This window comes from Callospermophilus lateralis, chromosome 2 (assembly GCF_048772815.1).
Source record: "Callospermophilus lateralis isolate mCalLat2 chromosome 2, mCalLat2.hap1, whole genome shotgun sequence".
Lineage (NCBI taxonomy): Eukaryota > Metazoa > Chordata > Mammalia > Rodentia > Sciuridae > Callospermophilus > Callospermophilus lateralis.
In genome coordinates, this window is record NC_135306.1 from 203,824,643 (window position 1) to 203,845,382 (window position 20,740).

The 20,740-nt window shown below is 54.8% G+C and overlaps 3 protein-coding genes and 1 pseudogene across 3 annotated transcripts; 2 read left to right on the plus strand and 2 right to left on the minus strand.

Annotated features, from left to right (window-relative positions):
- The first annotated feature begins 696 nt into the window (after positions 1-696).
- Esrra (estrogen related receptor alpha) lies at positions 697-8,675 on the plus strand. Its single transcript, XM_076847463.2, has 7 exons — positions 697-922; positions 2,297-2,633; positions 5,914-6,030; positions 6,173-6,301; positions 6,679-6,846; positions 6,942-7,211; positions 7,642-8,675. The coding sequence occupies exons 2-7, from the start codon at positions 2,309-2,311 to the stop codon at positions 7,899-7,901; spliced, it is 1,269 nt and encodes a 422-aa protein (XP_076703578.1). The 5' UTR covers positions 697-922; positions 2,297-2,308; the 3' UTR covers positions 7,902-8,675.
- Trmt112 (tRNA methyltransferase activator subunit 11-2) lies at positions 8,569-10,018 on the minus strand. The gene is made up of 4 exons (XM_076847465.2): positions 9,403-10,018; positions 9,214-9,315; positions 8,985-9,074; positions 8,569-8,905 (listed from the first exon to the last, which is right to left on the minus strand). Exons 1-4 carry the CDS (start codon positions 9,478-9,480, stop codon positions 8,798-8,800), a joined length of 378 nt encoding a protein of 125 aa, XP_076703580.1. The 5' UTR covers positions 9,481-10,018; the 3' UTR covers positions 8,569-8,797.
- On the plus strand, positions 10,005-12,788 carry Prdx5 (peroxiredoxin 5). Its single transcript, XM_076847464.2, has 6 exons — positions 10,005-10,341; positions 11,436-11,570; positions 12,022-12,153; positions 12,235-12,273; positions 12,399-12,460; positions 12,555-12,788. The coding sequence occupies exons 1-6, from the start codon at positions 10,168-10,170 to the stop codon at positions 12,658-12,660; spliced, it is 648 nt and encodes a 215-aa protein (XP_076703579.1). The 5' UTR covers positions 10,005-10,167; the 3' UTR covers positions 12,661-12,788.
- Positions 12,789-16,230: 3,442 nt separating this feature from the next.
- Positions 16,231-16,338, minus strand: LOC143393280 (small nucleolar RNA SNORA40; annotated as a pseudogene).
- Positions 16,339-20,740: the final 4,402 nt, after the last annotated feature.

A 20,740-nucleotide genomic window follows, 5' to 3' on the forward strand; every position in this document is an offset into this window, starting at 1 on the left:
AGTGCGTGGCTTCCCGCGTGAGGCGGACGCACGTGGCCCCGCCCTTCCCCGTGACCTTCATTCGGTCACCGCAGTGACCTTGAGTTTTCTCTGTCCGGGTCTTAACGGCCCTGCCTTCCAGGGACTCGTGGTCCACGGATACTTGCACGTTTAAGGTCAGCTTCTCCCACCCTGGGTTCCGCAGCTTTGTGGGGATATTGAGTCTGCGGTTCAAGTGCCCAGCAGGCGTTATCTTGGGGGAAGGGGAAAAAGAAAAAGGGGCAGCGCCCCCGTCGCTGTTCTAGGTTCCACCCCTCATGCATATGCAGATACCCCAACCTCTCCGTTCGTCCCGCCTTCTCATTTTCATAAGGATTTCGTCTCCCACGGCAGCTGCGGCCACTAATCTACCTCGCCCACTCCTTCCGCGCAAAGCGCGCCCCGCCTCCTTCGTTACGAAAGGGCGCTCCAGGCCCACCCCCACCGGGCTCTAATCCCTGGAGTTCCTCCGCATCTCTGGCCCCGCCCTCTAGGCGGCCGCGTAGGCATGTGCGCCGCTGAGGTTCTGTGGTGAGGCGAGACCTCTGTGAAGGCCCGCCTATTGGCTCCTCCAGCTCCGCCCCCGACCCCTCCGGGTACGCAGGCGCTGCCCGCCTCACTTGTCTGATTAGCATAGGGCGCCGGGCCCCGCCCCCTGTTTTGCATGCGCACGGCCGGCCCCGCCCCTGCTGTCAGCTGGAGGAAGCCGAGTAGGAAGCGGCCGCGATGTCCTTTTGTGTCCTACAAGCAGCCAGCGGCGCCGCCGAGTGAGGGGACGCGGCGCGGCGGGGCGGCGCGGCCCGAAAAGGAGGCGGAGGAGTGGCCGCCCGCGGCCCCCGGCTCACCCCGGCGTTCCGGGCCTCTCGGCCCCCATGCCTGCCCGCCCGCCCTGCCGGAGCCCCAGGTCCGGGGGCGAAGGGGAGCGCTGTTGCGGGGGTGGGCGGGCGGGGCGCGGGGGCCATGTGCGAGCGCGGCAGGGAGGCGGGCGGGGGGCGGGCTCCAGCGGGTGCCGGCTCCGGTGCCGACCCTGTTCACGACCGGAACCTGGTCTAGAGCTAGACTGGGGTCAGGGTCTGATGGGATCCGGCGTTCGGGTCCTGGTGGGCTCTTTTGGGTCAGGGTCTGTCTCTGATTTGGGCTGCTGGTCCTGGGCCCGGTCAGTCTTGGGCCTCAGATCCAGCCCCAGGGCAGGGTTCAGTCCGGCACTTGGAGAATGCCGAAGTCCCTGGGGCGGGCTGAGTGGAAGATGGGGAGGGTTCTCTGTCACAGAAGGGGCTCTGAAGACCACGTGGGGGCGCTCGAAGGGACCTAGGGCCACCCTCTTCTCTGGGTCAAAGGTCATCGCACCGGCGGGGGAGAACTTCTTCCTCCTCGGCTCTCCTCATTTACTTCCTGATAACCTGATAGAGGTTCCCCGCGGGCGGAGGGGGAAGGGAGACTAGCAACTTTAGGCAACTTCCCTTAGGTGTGCGCAGGTTTACGGGGGGCGGGGCGGCCCGAAAGGTGGTGGACTCTGCGGCAGCTGGAGGGTGAGAGTGAGTGTGCAGGCCTAGGGTGCAAGGGGGTGGAGCCGCGCCCGACTGTGAGCCTGGGACTGGGCATGCTGGGGCAGGAAGGGGCGGTGTGTCAGGGGTGTTCTTTCTCACAAATCTGTACCTGCGTGTGTGATTGTGGGGACCTGGTGTGTGTATGTGTGATATCGGGCTTGAGTGTGAGTTTGTGTAGTGTGTCCTTTGGGAAGAGTGTGAGAATGAGTGAGGGCTGGGGTTTGGAAAGGGCCATGTGTGTGAAAGTCCCCAGCAGAGAAAGCATGTGTGGGCATGTGGTGACACCTGAGAACCCAGGTGAGAGTGTGAACATATATCCACGCCTTTGGGCCTGTGTGCCTCAGTGTGCTCTCTCGAAGAGAGAACAGCCATATGAGGGGAGACCTCTGAGAAAAGAATGGAGGTGTCCCTCTTCTGGCTGTGGATTCCAAGGGGGGTTGACAGTTGCCTGGGGACGGAGGTTCCTCTGCCCCCTGACTAGGGTGGGAGTAGGACTTTCCAAGCCTCTTCCAGGTTCCCAAGAGGATACCTGCTGTCAGTTACTGGTCCTGGAGGCTCTGGAGACTCCGTTCCCATGGCAACAGCTGGGGGGGGGCTTTTCAAGAGTAACCCTTCCTTGGACTCTGCCCTCCTCCCTCCGCAGGACGAGCCTGGAAGTTTGGCCTAGGCCCAGGGTTAGGCAACGCATGTGGCAGGGTGCCTCTCTGTGACCTGACGGTCTCTCACTGCAGGTGACCAGCGCCATGTCCAGCCAGGTGGTGGGCATTGAGCCTCTCTACATCAAGGCAGAGCCAGCCAGTCCTGACAGTCCAAAGGGTTCTTCGGAGACCGAGACTGATCCCCCTGTGACCCTGGCTCCTGGTCCAGCTCCTGCCCGCTGCCTCCCCGGGCACAAGGAGGAGGAGGATGGGGAGGGGGCTGGGCCTGGTGAGCAGGGCAGTGGGAAGCTGGTGCTCAGCTCCCTGCCCAAACGCCTCTGTCTGGTCTGTGGGGATGTGGCCTCCGGCTACCACTACGGTGTGGCATCCTGTGAGGCCTGCAAAGCTTTCTTCAAGAGGACCATCCAGGGTGAGCCCCCACCCCGCTTCTGCATGCTTTGCCCTTTGCCCTGGCCTGGCACCTCCCAATTGGTACATGGCTAGGTGCAGTAGGTCTTGAGACTGCCAGACGCTGTGAAGTTGGCATCTGGCGGGACTCCTCTTAGAAGTGAAATAAAGGCAGCAGCATGTGTGGCGTACTGGAATGGGATGTTAGAGGACACGGCTTAGGTTTCTGAGTGCTGTAGGCCCAGCACCTTCAACAGTGGCTCTGAAAAATTCCAAGGCAGCCTCTGCCTGTTCTGAAACTTTGTTCTTGACTTGGTTCCTGCTTCAGGTAGCTGCTACCCAGCAGAGAACATGGCCCCCTTTTCTCAGTTTTTCCGAAGCAGCACTAGTGCAAGGTAGATTTTTCTAGATACCTGAGAGAGGCCACATTGTATTTTAGCTCCTGACTTAAAAGATTGTTAGGGAGTGTGGGGTGTGGCTCAGTGGTAGAACACTTGCCTAGCAAGTGAGAGGCCCTGGCTTTCATTCCCAGTACTGAGGGTTGTGTGTGTGGAGAATATATATATATATATATATATATATATATATATATATATATATCTCACCACATAAACACGATTAGGCATTTAAAAGTCACTGGTTTTGTGGGACATGGTGGCACATGCCTGTAATCCCAGTTACTCAGGAGGCTGAGGCAGGAGGATCATAAGTTTGAGGCCAACCTCTGCAACTTAGTGAGACTCTGTCTCAAAATAAAAATTTGGAAGTACTGGGGATATAGCATACAAAAATTCAGAGGGATGGTAGTATAGCTCAGTGGTAGAATACTTGCCAAGTATGTGCAGGGACCTGGGTTCAAGCCCCAGACAGGCGGGAACTCCAGGGAGTAAGATGCTGATGTAAACATTACCTGGGATGAATGGGCCTGCTAGTTAAGTTGCTATGTGATTTATGTGATAATTGGTTACTTTGGGGCTGTACCAGGCACCCTGCCCTTTTGCTCTTTTTTCGGCTCCCAACCAACCCTATGAGGTGTCAGTGTTGTCATAGTTGAGGCCTACAAAGAATTTTTTTAAAAAATATTTTTAGTTAGACACAGACTTTCATTAATTTTTACAGGGTGCTGAGGATCGAATCCGGTGCCCCACATTGTGCTAGGCAAGCGCTCTGCCACTGAGCCCTAGCCCCAGCCCACCCCTACAGAGATTTTTGAAGCTTTGTTCAAGTCTTACAGGTAGAAAATGGCAGAACTAGGATTTGATGTGGGTCCTGAGCTGGCTCTCAAATGCCAGACTGCTGCTCTACTTATTAGTAATAACTGGACTTTGGACCACTGATTGTGATATGCCAGTGAGTCTGAACATGGCCAAAACATGTTGGCCATAAAACTCTGGGCTCCCTGCTGACTCTGAGGACCAGTGAGGCTGCAGATCTAGGTCTAGGTGTCACCTTGGAATCTTTCATCCTGACTGTGGACACATATTTATTGTTAGCTATGGATTATAGTCACTTACTGAGCACTTAAGTGCTGTGAATTATGCTAAATGTTTTACATGGATTATCTTCTTTAATTCTTACAACCTGCCTTTACAAGTATGATTTTTTTTTTTCATTTGATGCTGGGGATGGAACTCAGGGTCTCGTATATGCTAAGCATGTGCACTTAGTACTGAGCTACACCCCCCAACACCAAGTATGAGGTTTTTTTCATGCCAATTTGATGGCTGGGAACTTGAACTGAGAGTTCCAGGTATTAGATCTGGGACTTGCCCAAGGTCACACAGTTGGTAAGGGGTAGTGTTGGGCTAGACCAAGGTAGCCCCAGAACACTTTGCTCTTCACAAGCCAGTGTTCCAGGTCCTGGGACTGAGGCAGAAACAATGAATTGAAACAATAAATTGCCCAGAACTGCTCTGTTACACTGTGGCACGTGTTGGAAGGCCAGGAACAGGATGTGGACGGGAGGCCTGGTCTGAGTCTGGGGCTCCAGAGGGCCTCCCTGAGGACAGGTCCTGAGCCAGGTAAAGCCCTAGCAGGGCTAATGCACTAATGGCCTGTTGGCTGGTTAGTGGTGGCCCTGCGAGACTGGGAGAGCGACAAACTGTCAGCATCTTCTGTGTTAGTAGCACTGGGGACATTCGAGGCCCTAGTGACACTGACACTGAAGTGAGAGAGAGGTAATACACGGGATAAGTAGGTTGCTCTGTAGCATCTGAGGTGGCCCCAAGAGCTGAGAGGAATCTTTATAGCAGGGCTCAGGCTGGAAGTGCCTGCAGAGGGAGGATTGGGTATTGTCACAGGTGGCCAGGAAAGGCCTTCCTGAGGTGACAGGGAGGAGGTAGGGGAGGCTGTTTGCCATTAGGACCAGAGCTTGAGGCAATCCCTGTGAAGGCTACAGGTTCACTTGGGCTTTCACTCAAGGAAGTCATTGGGTTTGAGCAGAGGAGGGACAGGAGCTGACAGGTCTAACAGGATCCCTCAGGCATCGAGCAGCAGGCCAGTGAGATGAGGGGACCCTGACTGGTGTCGAGGGTGGAAAAACAGTAGCTGAGGGCAGGAGTTGGATTCTGGATGGGTAAGGTCAGGCCCCCCGCAGGATTTGCCAGTAGGTTGGACGTGGGTGCAAGGGAGTTGAGGATGCTGCCCAGCCTTCTGCCTGAGCAACTGGATGAATGCAGTTGCAGGTTTGGGAGTCCGGGGGCCATTTGGGACATGTTAGGGTTGAGAAGCCTCCTAGACGTGCAGGATTTCAGGGGGCCGCTGGATATGAGTCTAGAGCTCAGGGCAGATGTAAGCCCCAAGACAGGAGTGGGTGGTAAGTGAGGCTGAGGAAGGCCAGCCCTGGGCTGTTCAGTGGAAGGAGCTCTGAGAGATTCACAGAAACCACAAAGCGGCCAGAGGAGCGGGTGGAGTCCTAGAAGCAAAAGCAGAGTGTTCGAGAGTTTCTAGCAGAGACCCAGTCGTGCTGTTAGATGCTCCTCTTAGGCAAGTAAGATGAGGATTGAGAACTGACCAATGAATTGAGCACCCTAAAGGTCATAGTGGCCCAGAGGTGTGACCTGACCAGGGGCTTGGGACAGAGTGGCAGCATGATTGCTTGTGCCCAGCCCCTCCATTGCCCAAGGAGGGACCCCACCCAGTGGCAGTTCCCTGCCCTGCCCTGCTCATGGCCTCCTGCTCTCCCCTTTCCTCCCCATACCCCCAGACCTGTGCTTGCCCCGGGTGAGTGAGGGCTCTCCTGGCCGCTGGGCCCACTCCTGGCCCTGGGAGGCCGCCACTGGAGCCCTGCCTCTTCCTGGCAGGAAGCATCGAGTACAGCTGTCCAGCTTCCAACGAGTGTGAGATCACCAAGCGGAGACGCAAGGCCTGCCAGGCCTGCCGCTTCACCAAGTGCCTGCGGGTGGGCATGCTCAAGGAGGGTGAGCGTTGGGCAGGGGCCTGGGCTGGGGATTGGGGCTGGGGGCAAGGCCTGGGATGTTCGAGTGAATGGGCTGGGGAGGACAGCTCTACAGGGCAAACCTGCCTCAGCCCCATGACCACAACCCTGTCCTACAATTCAAGGGGTGCGCCTGGACCGTGTCCGAGGTGGACGACAGAAATACAAGCGACGGCCAGAGGTGGACCCGCTGCCCTTCCCAGGCTCCTTCCCTGCTGGCCCTCTGGCAGTGACTGGAGGCCCCCGGAAGACAGGTGAGGGCACGGTGGAGCCCTAGGGCTCCGGGGCAAGTTGCCCCCAAGGGCCTGTTAGCATCATTACGGGCACTGGACCCGGATTCCACTTTCACTCACTTATTCATTTCCCCAAGGAATATCTGTAAAGTAACTTTTCATGTGTCGAGAACCAAGTAATGTAGCTGGGTCCAGGGAGAGGTTTAATCTCAGTCTGTTCAAGACTGAGTCACCTGGGGAGGTGGTGAGCATGCTTCCCTGGTGAGAGCTATCTCCCATCTGGCTAGTGGCTCTCAAGGAAGGCCACAAGGGGACTACCTAGGAAGATGCAATCTCAAGGGGCCTCTAAGGCCTGCTGGACGGGAGTGCTCCTGACAGCCCTCCACCTGTCACTGCAGCCCCGGTGAATGCACTGGTATCTCACCTGCTGGTGGTAGAGCCTGAGAAGCTGTATGCCATGCCTGACCCAGCGGGCCCTGATGGACACCTCCCAGCTGTGGCTACCCTCTGCGACCTCTTTGACCGAGAGATTGTGGTCACTATCAGCTGGGCCAAGAGCATCCCAGGTAAAGGGCCCAGGAGACCTGGGACTCCCCTGAGGCCAGGCCATGTTTGGCTGGGGTCACTTGCTCAGCCGGGCCTGCTCTCCACTGCCCCCCAGGCTTCTCATCACTATCGCTGTCTGACCAGATGTCAGTACTGCAGAGCGTATGGATGGAGGTGCTGGTGCTGGGTGTGGCCCAGCGCTCACTACCACTGCAGGATGAACTGGCCTTTGCTGAGGACTTGGTCCTGGATGAAGAGGGAGCCCGGGCTGCTGGCCTGGGAGAGCTGGGGGCGGCCCTGCTGCAACTGGTGCGGCGGCTACAGGCCCTGCGGCTGGAACGAGAAGAGTATGTCCTGCTGAAGGCCTTGGCCCTTGCCAATTCGGGTGAGTCCAGAGCAGGCATCCAACAGGAATCTCTACGAGGCCCTCCAACTGTTAACTCCATGATGGTGGCACAGTCCCATTTTGCAGATAAGGAAAACTGAGGCTTAGGGAAGACCAATGACTTATTCAAAGTCACAAAGCAAGCCAAGGGCAGGCCCTGAACTGCACACAGGATTTTGAGCCCTAGTGCCGTGCTAACCTGGAAAGGTAAACAGTTTAGTGGGAGGGAAGGTGGGGAGGATAAAAGGTGGCCATAGTTGAGGGAGAAAGGGTGGCTATTGGGCAGGAGCAGTGAGTGGTGCCCCTTAGTCAGCCAATCAGCTAATCCATTTGGCCCCTCCTTAGGCCCATCCAGCAGTGCCCCAGCAGATGTGGGTTCCGCCTGTTCCAGAAGCAGCCCAGGCCAATAGCCCTCTCCCCCTCCTTGCAGACTCAGTGCACATTGAGGATGCTGAGGCTGTGGAACAGCTGCGAGAAGCCCTGCATGAGGCCCTGCTGGAGTATGAAGCCGGCCGGGCCGGCCCCGGAGGAGGTGCTGAGAGGCGGCGGGCAGGCAGACTGCTGCTCACCCTACCACTCCTCCGCCAGACAGCGGGCAAAGTGCTGGCCCATTTCTATGGGGTGAAGCTGGAGGGCAAGGTGCCCATGCACAAGTTGTTCTTGGAGATGCTCGAGGCCATGATGGACTGAGGCATGGGGTGGGAAGGGTGGGGGTGCTGGCAGGAACTGCCCAGCATGGGGTCAGCCCCAAGGGGGCAGAGCTGGGGTCTGGGCAGTGCCACAGCCTGCTGGCAGGGCCAGGGCAATGCTATCAGTCCCTGGGAGCAGGCCCCATGCCCTCCTCTCCCCCTCTTAAGGGGGTGTCAAGCTGGGAATGTGAATGCCCAGAGTCTGGGCACAGCGCTGTCCCTTGCAAGCCATAATGTGCCCCCAAGAGTGTAGGGGGCCTTGCGGAAGCCATAGGGGGCTGCAGGGGATGTGGGAGGCAGAAGCCTGATCTCAGGGAGGGAAGGGGATGGAGGCCACAGTCTCCCAATGGGTGATGCTTTTGCTGCTGCTTAATCCAATCCCCTCTCCAGACTAGAGGGGTATTTGGAGAGCAAAGGCCCCTGCCCCCTTCGCTCCTCCTTATTTGCATTGGGCATTAATGCCCCCCCTTGAAGCAATAACTCCAAGCAGGCTCCAGCCCCTGGACCCTGGGGTGGCCAGGGCCCCCCATCAGCTCCCACCCAGCCTCCTCAGGGGGTGGGGAGAGCACTGCCTCTATGCCCTGCAGAGCAATAACACTATATTTATTTTTGGGTTTGGCCAGGGAGGCGCAGGGACATGGGGCAAGCCAGGGCCCAGAGCCTTTGGCTGTACAGAGACTCTATTTTAATGTATATTTGCTGCAAAGAGAAACCGCTTTTGGTTTTGAACCTTTAATGAGAAAAAAAAAAAAAAGATATACTATGGAGCTCAAAACTACTGTGGTCAGTGTGTCATTGGGTCAAGGGCTGGGACTACACACTGTAGAACTAGCAGACAGACTATATGTTAACAAAAATACACACGGTCACAAAACGTAAAACTGGTGCTGGACACGGTTAAGTCTCGGTTTCCTCATCATTCAGCAGCATGTTGGGGATCCCGCGGCTGATGGGGAACACACGTCCTGACTCCGGGCATTGCAGGGTGCCCTCCAGCACGTCCACCTGTGGAAGGGTGGGACAGGGCTCAGCACTGGCAGCCTCAAGGGCGGGGCGGGAAGAGAAGGCAAGGGTCGCTTCTCACCTCCAGCAACACGTGATGCATCTTTCTCAGAAATGTCTCGTCGTTCACGTAGCCCTCAGTAGGCTCTTTTGGCACCTCCACTAGGTGCAACTGCGGGCAAGAAGCCTTAATCATCCCTGGGCATGAAACCCTCCCCACGCCCGGCCAGACGCAGGGCTGCGGGCGGCTACCGGGGGCCGCGGTAAGCCGCCCCCCTTCCGAGGCAGGGACCACGGGGACAGGTGCTCACGGTGTCAGCCGCCTCCAGAAGCGCCGCCCACTCCACCTTGGGTATCATCCGCGCCACGAAGTCTGGGTTGAACTCCACGGGATTGATTCGGACTTCGGTGGCCTGCGGGGCGGGGAGGTCTAATGAGGCTGGGGCCGAACCCGAGTTTCTCTATCCCGTCTTAAGAGGCGCCAGATCCCGTCCTCGTACCTGGAGGCGCAGGGGGAAGCCACGAGGCCCCACCCCCCGCACATGTGAGCTCAGTAGATTGTGGGTGAGCAGCTTCATGTTTCCACAAGGGATCCTCCGCTCCGGAACCGGAAAGAGGCCACTCGGAGCTCACGTAACTTCCGGGGTCGCCGGGTCTTTGGTACTATTGGATGGCCCGAGGAGCGGAAGTGGCGAACTTGCTGAAACTTGCAGGAGCAGAAGTACTTGAAAAATCTGGTCCGGTCACGCGCTGCTACCGGAAGCGTCTCGGCGGGGAGTTGCTGAGACGCACAGCAAACTCCACTAGCCACAAATCATATGTAACATGCAAATCATATGGAAAGCAGCTGCAGCGCAGAGGCTCTCGTTGAATGTAACATAAACATGTTTTAGGCCTCCACAGGCCCCTGATACTATCATTTTCCGCACCTTGCTTTCGCGTAAGGAACGGACACACTGCATCAGTAAATCAGGTTCATTAAAACAGCAGTAGCTCTTCCTTGCATGCAAATTAGCTGTGCGAACGATGAATGCTCCGCCCCACTTACACTGCGTCATGGCCCAGCCCCTGACGCACGCGAGCCCAGAGTCCTGGAGCTCCTTTCCTCGCGCCGGCGCCCATGCCTGCGCAGCAGGGGCGGCCGCCGGGGCTGGGCGCCTGAGGCACCGCCTCCAGGAGGGTCCCGGGGTGGTGCAGGCTCCAGGCCCCGCCTCGTGTGAGGTCTGGGGCAAGTGGGCGGGGCGGCTGCAGGTCTTAGGGCGGGCATGGGGCTGGCGAACCTGGGCGTGCTGCGACGCCGAGCCTGCTTGGTAGTCACCAGCGCGGCTGCTGCAGAGTCCGCGGCAGCTACAGCAGGACGGCGGCTGGAAAGAGGAGGGTGGGCGCGTGGAGGGGTCCGCAGTTTCAGCAGCACCGCCGCCGCCATGGCCCCGATCAAGGTGACCGTTGGCCCTTTTCCCCGTCCCTAAGCCCGATCCCAGTCCCCCTTGTCTGGGGTGATCTGTCTCTTGCCCTTCGTACCCCCCTCCTCCGCCGTCCTCGGGACCCTCCTGCGATCTATTCCTTTCATCCCCCCAGCAAGACCCCTCGGCTCCCCCTCAGTTAGGGGCCTCGACCCTAATCCCCTGAGACATTCCCCAAGGCCCTCGAGCCCTCCCCTTGTAATCCTCCACAGCCACCGTGCGACACCCCAATGACAGGTCCCGATCGTTTTCAGGGGATTGAATGCCATGGCATCTCTCACATTCTTCCATCTTCGCGGCTGGGCCCCTTTTCAGCTTCTAAGTGTCCTTCACTTCCCCTACCCCACACTTTCGAATGCTGGGCACCCCTTCACCCCATCTTCTGAAATAACTGTGGTCCCCCTCCCCCTCTCCATGGCTGATTCCTACCCTTCACTGTCTTTCACTCATCTTCTGGAACCAACCCAGCTCCTCTGACCTATCCCCTCTGTCTGACCTCTGCTGAGACCCTCTCCATCTTCTACTTCATCCTACTCCAACCTCTGGGTTCCTCAGACTCCCCAACTTCTGAATCTCGCCTTTGCCTCCTCTGGCTCCAGGAATCCCTCACCCACCCCCACGTGGAGAACCCCACCCTTCCCCTTCTCTATCCCCATGGGTGTGTGTGTTGGGGGGGGCCTGGATATCTTCCCTAACTCTTCCACCCCTCTTTGTCTGAGTGACCAGGCCTTCTCCCTCCCCCTTATCAGGACTTCCTCCTCATCCTCAAATGCACCTCTCTGCCCCCTCCCCCACTTTATTCCAGCTGCTCATTTTCACAATATTGCAACATTTGGAAAGAACTTTCTTTCCTTTGTTGTCACCAAAGGCTAATAAGCAGAGCAGGGCCACCTGGAAAGCAGGAGGATGTTGGGTAACTAGGTGGTCTGGGGGAGGGGATAGGGAGTGACTCCTGGTTTTCTGAACTAGCTGATTGCCAGCAGCAATGGCGCTCTGCATTCCCTTTGGTTCTGGTTTGCTGCGCACCCCCCCCCCCACCTCCCCTTTGACCTCAAAGTCCTTTTATCCAGGTGGGAGATGCTCTCCCCTCTGTGGAAGTGTTTGAAGGGGAGCCTGGGAACAAGGTGAACCTGGCTGAGCTGTTCAAGGGCAAGAAGGGTGTACTTTTCGGAGTCCCTGGGGCGTTTACCCCTGGCTGTTCTAAGGTGAGACCCTCCCCTTCCTGGGGTCTGGGAGTGGGCTCTTTTAAATTTTTCCGAAGTTTTGTGTGTTGCTCTGGGGCATTTTGCTACAAGAGTCTGTAAACGATGCCACAACTAAAAAGGTTTTTCAGTGTCCTGAAAGTACTAGCCTCCAGAGGTAGGAGGAAGGGGCTGCACTTAATCCAACACCTCTTACTGCGCCTGCTGCGTGACAGGCACTGCACAAGATATTTGGGACTCGGGCAAATAATCCTGCCCATGGGAAGTTCATGGTCTTGACCACAGAATATTTAAGTCTGAGCTTCCTAGTGGCGAAGTCAAAAAGAGAGTTGTTCACACAGCTGTCCTTGCCTGATCCAAGACACTGGGTCAGGGAGGGGCAGAGCCTGGAGGTGAGGGTGGGCTGAGGCCCCCCACTGTGATCCCTTGGCTGACCCTTTGTTTCCCCTCCTAGACCCACCTGCCCGGGTTTGTGGAGCAGACTGGGGCTCTAAAGGCCAAGGGGGTGCAGGTGGTGGCATGTCTAACTGTGAACGATGTGTTTGTGACTGGAGAGTGGGGACGAGCCCACAATGCAGAAGGCAAGGTAAGATGTGGAGCTGGCAGGGGTATGGGCCAGGCCAGGTAGGAGGTTTTTCTTGTGACCTTTACTTTCCTGACCCTTCAGGTTCGGCTCCTGGCTGACCCGACTGGAGCCTTTGGGAAGGTGAGTCTGCCCCCCTGCTCCGGGAAGTTCCTGTGCAGAGCCTAGAAGGCAGAACCTGAGGTGTGGGGAGCAGCCCTTGGCCTGTTCTGGGGGTCCCTGATGCATTTCTCTGTCTTTCCTCTTAGGAGACAGATTTATTACTAGATGATTCATTGGTGCACCTTTTTGGGAATCGCCGGCTCAAGAGGTAAAGGGGGGAGAGTTCTGCAGGGGCCTTCCCTGGAGCCCTGGCTCCTTGCTCCCTTGGGCTGATGCAGCTGGTTGACTCCTCTTTCCCGCAGGTTCTCCATGGTGATAGAGGATGGCAGAGTGAAGGCCCTTAATGTGGAACCCGATGGCACAGGCCTGACCTGCAGCTTGGCCCCCAACATCCTCTCGCAGATTTGAGGCCCTAGCCTGGACACACACCCTCTGCCCTCTCCTGGCTCACCTGCCCAGCTCTACCCCATACCCCAGCTGGGGCCACCCTGCTGGAACCTTGGCCAGATTTCCGCCATTAAACTCTCCTGGCTCAAGTGTGTCTCCTTGGTGTGCCAACACTGGTTTGCTGAGGGTGGGGCTCATTCCTTAGTCATAGTTGAGCTGAGGCTGTGAGGACAGGGCTGAAGGCCTCTTTATTTGCTTGTTTTCTAATTTTATTTGCTGAGTACTGGGGTGGAATCCAGGGCCTTCCACATGCTCGGCAAATGCCATACCTGAGCTCCATGCCAGCCCCTGGGCATGCCCCCTGAACCTTCCTCCTGGAAGCTGAGAAAGAGCCAGTGTCTAGGGCGGGAGAGGCACCGAGGGAAAGTCCCCGGCAGATGCAAGCTTGGCGCAGACCCTGGCCAGTTTGTGTGCGTGCTGGGGTGTTGGTCAATTTAATTTATTCCAGAAGCCCCAGTGTTGGAACCCTGGCTCTAGGCTTCTATATCAGGGTGACTTCAGCCCCTTCTCAAGTACCCGGACCAGGAAGGACCCCAGGCACTTGGGTCAGTCTTCCCTGGCTCAAGGGCCCCTTCAGTGCAGACCGCTGTCAGCCAGGAGGGCTCCCTGGGCGAGGAGGCTGTAGGTGGAGCCTGACCAGGGGTGGGTGGGCAAGAGCCAGGGGCTCCAGAGCGTTTGGGCTGGGCCCATTGTGGCCCCTGCTTTTGGGTGTGAACATTGCCCTGAGCCTCTCGGGGGAGTCTGGATTTGAGCAGGCTGGCCCCGTGCTCTTGTCACCTGCAGTGAGCTCTGCCTAATCCATGGCTCTAGAGCAGGCCATAGTCGGAGGCCAGGGAGAGAGTCAGGGAAGGACCTCTTAGAGGAAATGTGGTGCAGAAATGGCAGAGAAGAGCCTGGGATAGGGTGGAGGGTGGGACAGCTCTAGGCTGTGTAGTACCCAGCCCCAAAGTGGGTGGGGTTGCTGGGAGAGGCTGCCAGGGCTGGCCCTGGGATCTAGGAAGCTGGTAGCAGCCTGTCCCCTGCCCTGTGGGCATCTCGGGTCATTAGAAGTTTGTGAATAGCCCTGGGGGTGGGAGTGGGGGTGGCACCAGCAGGGCCTTGAAGGGAAGGCTCCACAGTCAACGTGAGGTGGCTCTGGGAGGAGGACTCCTGTGTGTTGGGGCCATGGCAGCAGTAGGAAGGGCTGGTGGTAGTGGTGGGGTCTGGGGGTGGGCTCTCAGAGGACACCAGCCACCTTGTGTGGGCCCCAGTGCTCAGCCTCCTGAGCGCCCAGCACTCCTTGGTCCCTGTGGTTCTTGCCCTAAACTCTCCACCTCGCCTTCCTCTTGTCAAGTTCTGGGGGATTCAGGGACACCTGAAGGCACTTAGCCAGGGCAGTGTCCTCCATGGGTGAGGCTCCGAAGTCAGTCCCAGTGGGCTTCCTTAATTACAGGTTGGGACAAAGCTGGCTCCCTTCTAACAACCTGCATGGCCTAGGGGCCCCTCAAGGACTTCACCCCCCCACCCCAAGACTGGCCAGATGCCTGAAGGGAGGAAGTGGCAGCCCCAGATAGTGAATGGCTGAGCTCCCTGAGTGAGCCAACCAGGAGAAGGCAGCACCAAGGACGTGCAAAGGTCACGGCAGGCACAGGGAGGAGCTTCAATATTTTCCTTGGCCCTTAGGTGCTGGGGACTGAACCCAGAGTCACTTTGCCACCAAGCCATATCCCCAACCCTTTTTATATTTTTATTTTTTGAAACAGAATCTTGCTGAGGTGCCACAGCCAGCCTTAAACTTGAGTTCTTCCTGCCTCAGCCTCCCGAGGCGCTGGGGGTACTCGCGTGCGCCACCAGGGTCTCTGACGCCATGTCCCTTAATCTTTTTGGTGCAAAAGAGGGAACTGAGGCTTAGGGCCTCCTGCGAGCCTCGGCGTCTGCAGCAGTAGGTGGGGTGGTGAGAGAGCCCACCCTCAGCCGGGCGCCCTTTTCCCCTTCTGAGGCTTCATGGCATCTGGCAGCTCCTGCCACCAGGGGAAGCCCAATCTCCATTTCTGTTTCCTCCACTCTTGGGCTTTTTATCTGAGCTGGTTGGGGCCCAGCAAGGCCTCAGGGGAAGGTTCTCTAGAGTCTTGCCACTGGGTGGCCCCTAGGGACAATGTGGTGGGGACTGGGTAGCATTGGCTGCTAAATGTTGTCACTTAGCTTCCTGGGATGCGGGGTGACTGGTGGGGACGTCTTCAGTCCTGGAGGTTGGGCCCTTGAGGGCCTGAGATTAAACAGCACCTGGCAAGAAGATCCTGCTGTGGGCTGGGGATGTGGCTCAAGCGGTAGCGCGCTCGCCTGGCATGCATGTGGCTGGGTTCGATCCTCAGCACCACATACAAACAAAGATGTTGTGTCTACCGGAAACTAAAAAATAAATATTAAAAAAAAATTCTCCCTCTCTCTTTAAAAAAAAAAAGAGGATCCTGCAGAGTTCTATCTGCAGGACAGACAAGCCTGGAGCAGGGAGGAGGGGTGGGTGTGGCCTTCCCCAACTTTTGATGGCCAAAGGGCCAACATTAAAACAACAACAAAAAGAAAAAACCACAGGCTGGGGATGTGGCTCAAGCGGTGGCGCGCTCACCTGGCATGCATGTGGCTGGGGTTCTATCCTCAGCACCACATACAAAGATGTTGTGTCCGCCGAAAACTAAAAAATAAATATTAAAAATTCTCTCTCTCTCTCTCTCTCTCTAAAAAAAAAAAAAATATATTAAAAAAAAAAAAAAAAGAAAAAACCAGCCAGGCAAGGTGCCACATGCCTGAAATTCCAGTGACTGGGGAGGCTGAGGCAGGAGGATCACAAGTCTGAGGCCAGTCTTAGCAATTTAGCAAGGCCCTAAGCAACTCAGTGAGACTCTGTCTCAAAATTTAAAAAAAGGACTAGGGTATAGTTCAATGGTAGAGTGCCCTGGGTTGGATCCCTAGTACCAAAAATAAGAAAGTAAACAAGTGAACAAAATAACCTGAAACCTCCATCAATATGTGCCGTCAGCTCAGCTGCTGCTGCTGCAACAGGATGGCTAAGGCTGGGTGATTTATAAGAAATGGAAGTTTTTACAGTTCTGGAATTTGGGGAATCCAAGGTCAAGGGGCTATATCTGGAGAGGGCCTTTAGCTGAAAATTGGAATATTCAATCAGTACAGTTGAGATTTCTCTCATGACCTTTGTTTTTTGATTATCAACTCATTAGCCTTAAAACCAAACTTTTTAGTTACCATTATCCCATCACTTTAAGCTGACTTAGGTATAATATTCCTGCTTACATGTATCAAAGCTCTTCTGAACAGTGATTTGCAGGTTGCAAAAGAGGATTTTTAGCTGGGCGCTGTGGCGTACTCCTGTAATCCCAGTGGCTCAGGAGGCTGAGGCGGGAGGATCGCAAGTTCAAAGACAGCCTCAGCAATGGCGAGGCACTAAGCAACTCGGTAAGAACCTGTCTCTAAGTAAAATACAAAATAGGGCTGGGGATGTGACTCAGTGGTCGAGTGTCCCCCCCACCCCAGTTCAATCTCCAGTACCAAAAAAAAAAAAGAGCATCTCTTTTTTTTTTTTTTTTTTTTGCACCTGTCTATAAATCTTTGTCCACAAGTTAAACAGAAACACAGACAAGTGCTACATATTTTGTTTTTTGATCCCAGTTCCTGGCTTCTCCCTCCCCACCCAAGGCAGCCACAGAAGGAATTTCTCTTCCCTATAGTAGGTCATAGAAATTCTGATCTTCCCGCCTTTCTGTCTTGGAGGCGGGCCATAAAGAAATTCTCTGGGGCTGGGTTGTGGCTCAGTGGCAGAGCACTCGCCTCACACATGCGAGGCGCTGAGTTTGATCCTCGGCACCACATAAAAAATAAATAAAATAAAGGTATTGTGTCCAACTACAACTAAAAATAAATAAATAAAATTTAAAAAGTGTGAAAAAGAAATTGTCTGATTTACCCTTGTCCTATAGTAGGTCATAAGACCCTCCTTGTCCCAGAGGGGTCTGGCCCGTATCCTGGAGGGAGGTGCAGCACACAGATGCTAAGAATCTGGACAGACAGACCTTGCTGGGCTCCTGGCCCAGGCTACTGGCATTAGACCTTGCCTTTCTGTTCAGTCACATCCTCCCGCTGCTGCGCTGCTTCAGCGGTGCCTGTGCAGTGGGGTCTCCGTGAACCCCTGTTCCCATGGCTTTGGAAGAGCATGAGCAGGGTTTCCGAGCTTCCAAGAATGAGGAGGTTCCTGTAGGTTGAGGCGCCCAGAGGCGGTGGAGGCTCCAGGCCCCTCTTCTTATGCCTTGCGCCCTGCATATCTTCATCTTCTCCTTTAGGATATTCTTGTTTTTCTTCTTTTTTTCTTGTAGTGCTGGGCCCTGTGCATACTAGGTAAGTGCTCCACCACTGAGCTACATCCCCAGCCCAGTAATATTCTTTATTAAGCCAGTAAGCAGGGGCTGGGGCTCAGTGGTATAGCGCTTGCCTGCATTTCTGAGGCACTGGGTTCCATCCTTAGTACCACATAAAAAAATAAACAAAATAAAGACATGCTGTCCATCCACAATTATAAAAAAAAGAAAAGAAACCAGTAACCTTAAGTGTTACCTGAGTTCTGTGAGCCACCTGGGCAAATTAATTGAACCCAAGAAGGAGAGTGGTGGGGCCCCCAGTTTATGCCCAGTCCGGCAGAAACAGGTAAAAGGGCTGGGCTTGCAGCGGCCTCTGAATTGGGCAGCCAGGGACGCGGCCCAGCCTGTGGGATCTCAGGTCTCTCAGGTGGAGAGTCAAAGCTGAATTGGTTTAGAGGACCCCCAGCTGATGTCCGATGCTGAAGCATGGGTCACTTGCCAATGGGGTAAGCCCCTCCCCCAGATCTGGTGTCAAACATCTGGGTTGACTTTAGTGGTCTGACAGCAGAGGAGAAAACAGGACACTTGGGTTTTTCCCCCAACACACAAGGAGAGAGAAACGAACAGTAGCTCATAATAAAACAGGAGGATTGTAACAATGTACCGTACAGTAACAAAGTGGCCAGCCTCACTACTCTTGCACTTTATGAAGTAAACTAAGGAAGGACTATTGGAACACAAGCCCGTGACACTATGATAGTTCATCTGGGAACCAAGACAGCAACTTAGTTACCAACAGAAGGGCAGCTTGTACAATGTGGACATGCTAGATGGGGTGGAGCAGGACCCGATTCATCATGCTCCTCAGAATGGCACCCAGCTTAAAAAGTGAATGGTCAATTTCTGGAATTTTCCATTTACTATTTTCGGACCATGGTTAACCCCTCACAGCTGAAGCTGTAGAAAGGTAAACCTTGGGTACGAGGCCTACAGAGTGTCTCTTCCACTTACATCTCATTGGAAGTGACTTAGTCACATGGTAGCCGCTGGGTGATACCAGCTTTATTCCAGGGAGACTTGTGTTTAACTGGAAGGTGGGGGGCTCTGGGGGGCTCGTTTACTAGGCGGATAGGGAGGAAAGACATTGGGTGAACGATGAGCAGTGTGGGCACTGGGGTCACCTCTGAGAAGAGGGACCTTTGGGGACTCCATGGCCTCCCATGAGTCACTTCCTGCTTTCCCATGGGCTTTGCAAGAGGCATGTCCTGAGCTGTTCCCACTTCTCTATGGCCTCCTTCTCTCCCCAGGGTGCTGCTTCTGCAGGTCTCTGTCTCCATCCCCTTCAACTTTGGCCTCCACAGTCACCCTGACTCCCCAGGTGGGTCCTCGCATCTCCTAGACAGTAGTCGCCTCCTACATGGGACCCCTCCAGCCTCCTCTGTCCAAACCCTGCTAATCTTCAAGCCCCTGAGTCGCCCTGTTTGGTAAGGACAGCAGCCCTCATTTCTGGTTCCTGCTCTCCATTAGTCCACATGGGGACTGGGCCACACAGCTCAACTTTATCAAAGATGGAGTTTTCAAATTAACATATAATTCATGTTTCATAAAATTCACCTTTTCAGGGTATATACAGTTCAAGCCGGTGCCGTGACCCACACCTGTAATCCCAGCGGCTCGGAAGGCTGAGGCAGGAGGATTGCGGGTTCAAAGCCAGCTTCAGCAACTTAGCAAGGCACTGAGCAACTGAGCAAGACCTGTCTCAGAATAAAAATAGAAAGAGCTGGGGATGTGGCTCAGTGGTTAAGCACCCCTGGTAACAAAAAAAAAAAAAAAAAAAAAAAAAAAGTATGGTTCAGTGGTTTGTATTTTTTATTTATTTTTGGTATCTAGGATCAAACCCAGGGGTGCTTAACCACTGAGCGACATCCCCAGCCCTCTTTTGTATTTTATTTAGAGACCAGGTCTCACTGAGTTGCTTAGCACCTCACTTTTGCTAAGGCTGGCTTTGAACTCACGACCCTCCCCTCTGGGCCTCCTCAGCTGTTGGGATTACAGCCTTGTGCCATCCGCCTGCTTTTCTTATTCTTTTTGTACTGGGAATTGATTCAAAGGGTACATTCGAGCCCTTTTTTTTACTTTGAGACAGGATTTCACTAAGTTACTTAGGGCCTTACTAAGTTGCTGAAGGTGGCTTTGAACTTGGGATCCTCCTGCCTCAGCCTCCAAACTGCTGGGATTACAGATGTGTACTGCTGGTTTTTAGTATATTCGCCAAGCTGTGCAACCATCAGCATACAAATCCATACAAAGATGGATTTTTAGTCTCAGTGACTTCTCCCAAGATGAAGCTGCCTTTTTTCTGAGTATTGGAATCCTTACATGGTTATGAGAGGCATGATCAGATGTTTGAGGGTTCTACTCTCTCACCACCGTGGTCCCTCACAGTCACACTGCTGAATCATCTGGGTGCCGGGCACTATGCTGGGCTCTAGGGTCATACGGTGTGTCCTCCAGACCTGGAATCTGCAGTGCCATATGGGAAGGGTGTTCTAGATGGTGGGAACAGCCTAGGGCAAGGCCTAAAGGGGAGGAGGGTGAGGGAGGTCTGGACTGAGCCTCAGCGAGAACAGAAATGGGATCTTGCCCATGAGCCCTGGTTCAGCTGGATCCTCTTGTGACATGGGTGTCTCCAGTATTTAGTGGGAGGCAACTTCAGACACATTATTTGTTTCCTTTTGGGCTCCTTCCTCAGGGTGTGTTCCCAAATGCCAGTGTTGGGTCCAAGGGTTGGGCCATTTTATTGGTTTCTGGAAACTCTGAGGCCACCTTAAGTTCCGCTATGATGTGTGCTGGGTTCTCTCCCACAGAATGCCACCACCTTTGACCATCTGGATTTATTTTTCCTAGCTTAATGGACACTTAATGGTAACTTGGAGCAGAATTTAATGCACATATCTTTAATTAGCAGGGTGGCTGACAGCCTCAGGGCTTGACCCTGGGTTTTGCCTGGATGGCCCAAGGGGCTGGGCCCCAGGCTTGGCCTCTCACACTCAGCGCAGGCAGTGGAGCTGGCTTGGGGACGTGGGGAGCCCTCTGAGCCCCCAGAGGCAAGGACTTGGTTTTACCTGCTGCTGCCCTACTTACCCCTCCCCCTCTGAACTTCACTTTCTTGTTTGTTTTGTTTTGCGCACAGGGTGACACTGTGTTGCTCAGGCTGGTCTTGAATTCCTGGGCTCAGCTCTCGTCAGCTCAGCCTCTCAACTAGCTCAGTACAGGCCTGAGCCCTTGTCCTGAGCCTTGCTTTTTTTTTGTCCTGTGGCTGAACCCAGGGGAGTTTTGCCAGCTCCAGCCCCACCCATTTTTTTTTTTTTTTTTTTTTTTAAGACAGGGTCTTGGGGCTGGGGTTGTGGCTCAGCGGTAGAGGGCTCACCTAGAATGTTCGAGGTCCTGGGTTCGATCCTCAGCACCACATAAAAATGAATAAATGTATTTGTGTACAAATAAAAAATAAATATTAAAAAAAAAAGACGGGGGTCTTGCCAAGTTGCCCCCTTTGGCCTTGAATTTGCCATCCTCCTGTCCCCGACTCAAGTCACTGGGATTACAGGCGTGCGCCACTGACCCAGCTGAGCCTCACTGGTTTTTTTTTTTTTTTAAGTGTCTGCAATAGGAATTCACTTGTTCAGAATTACAAG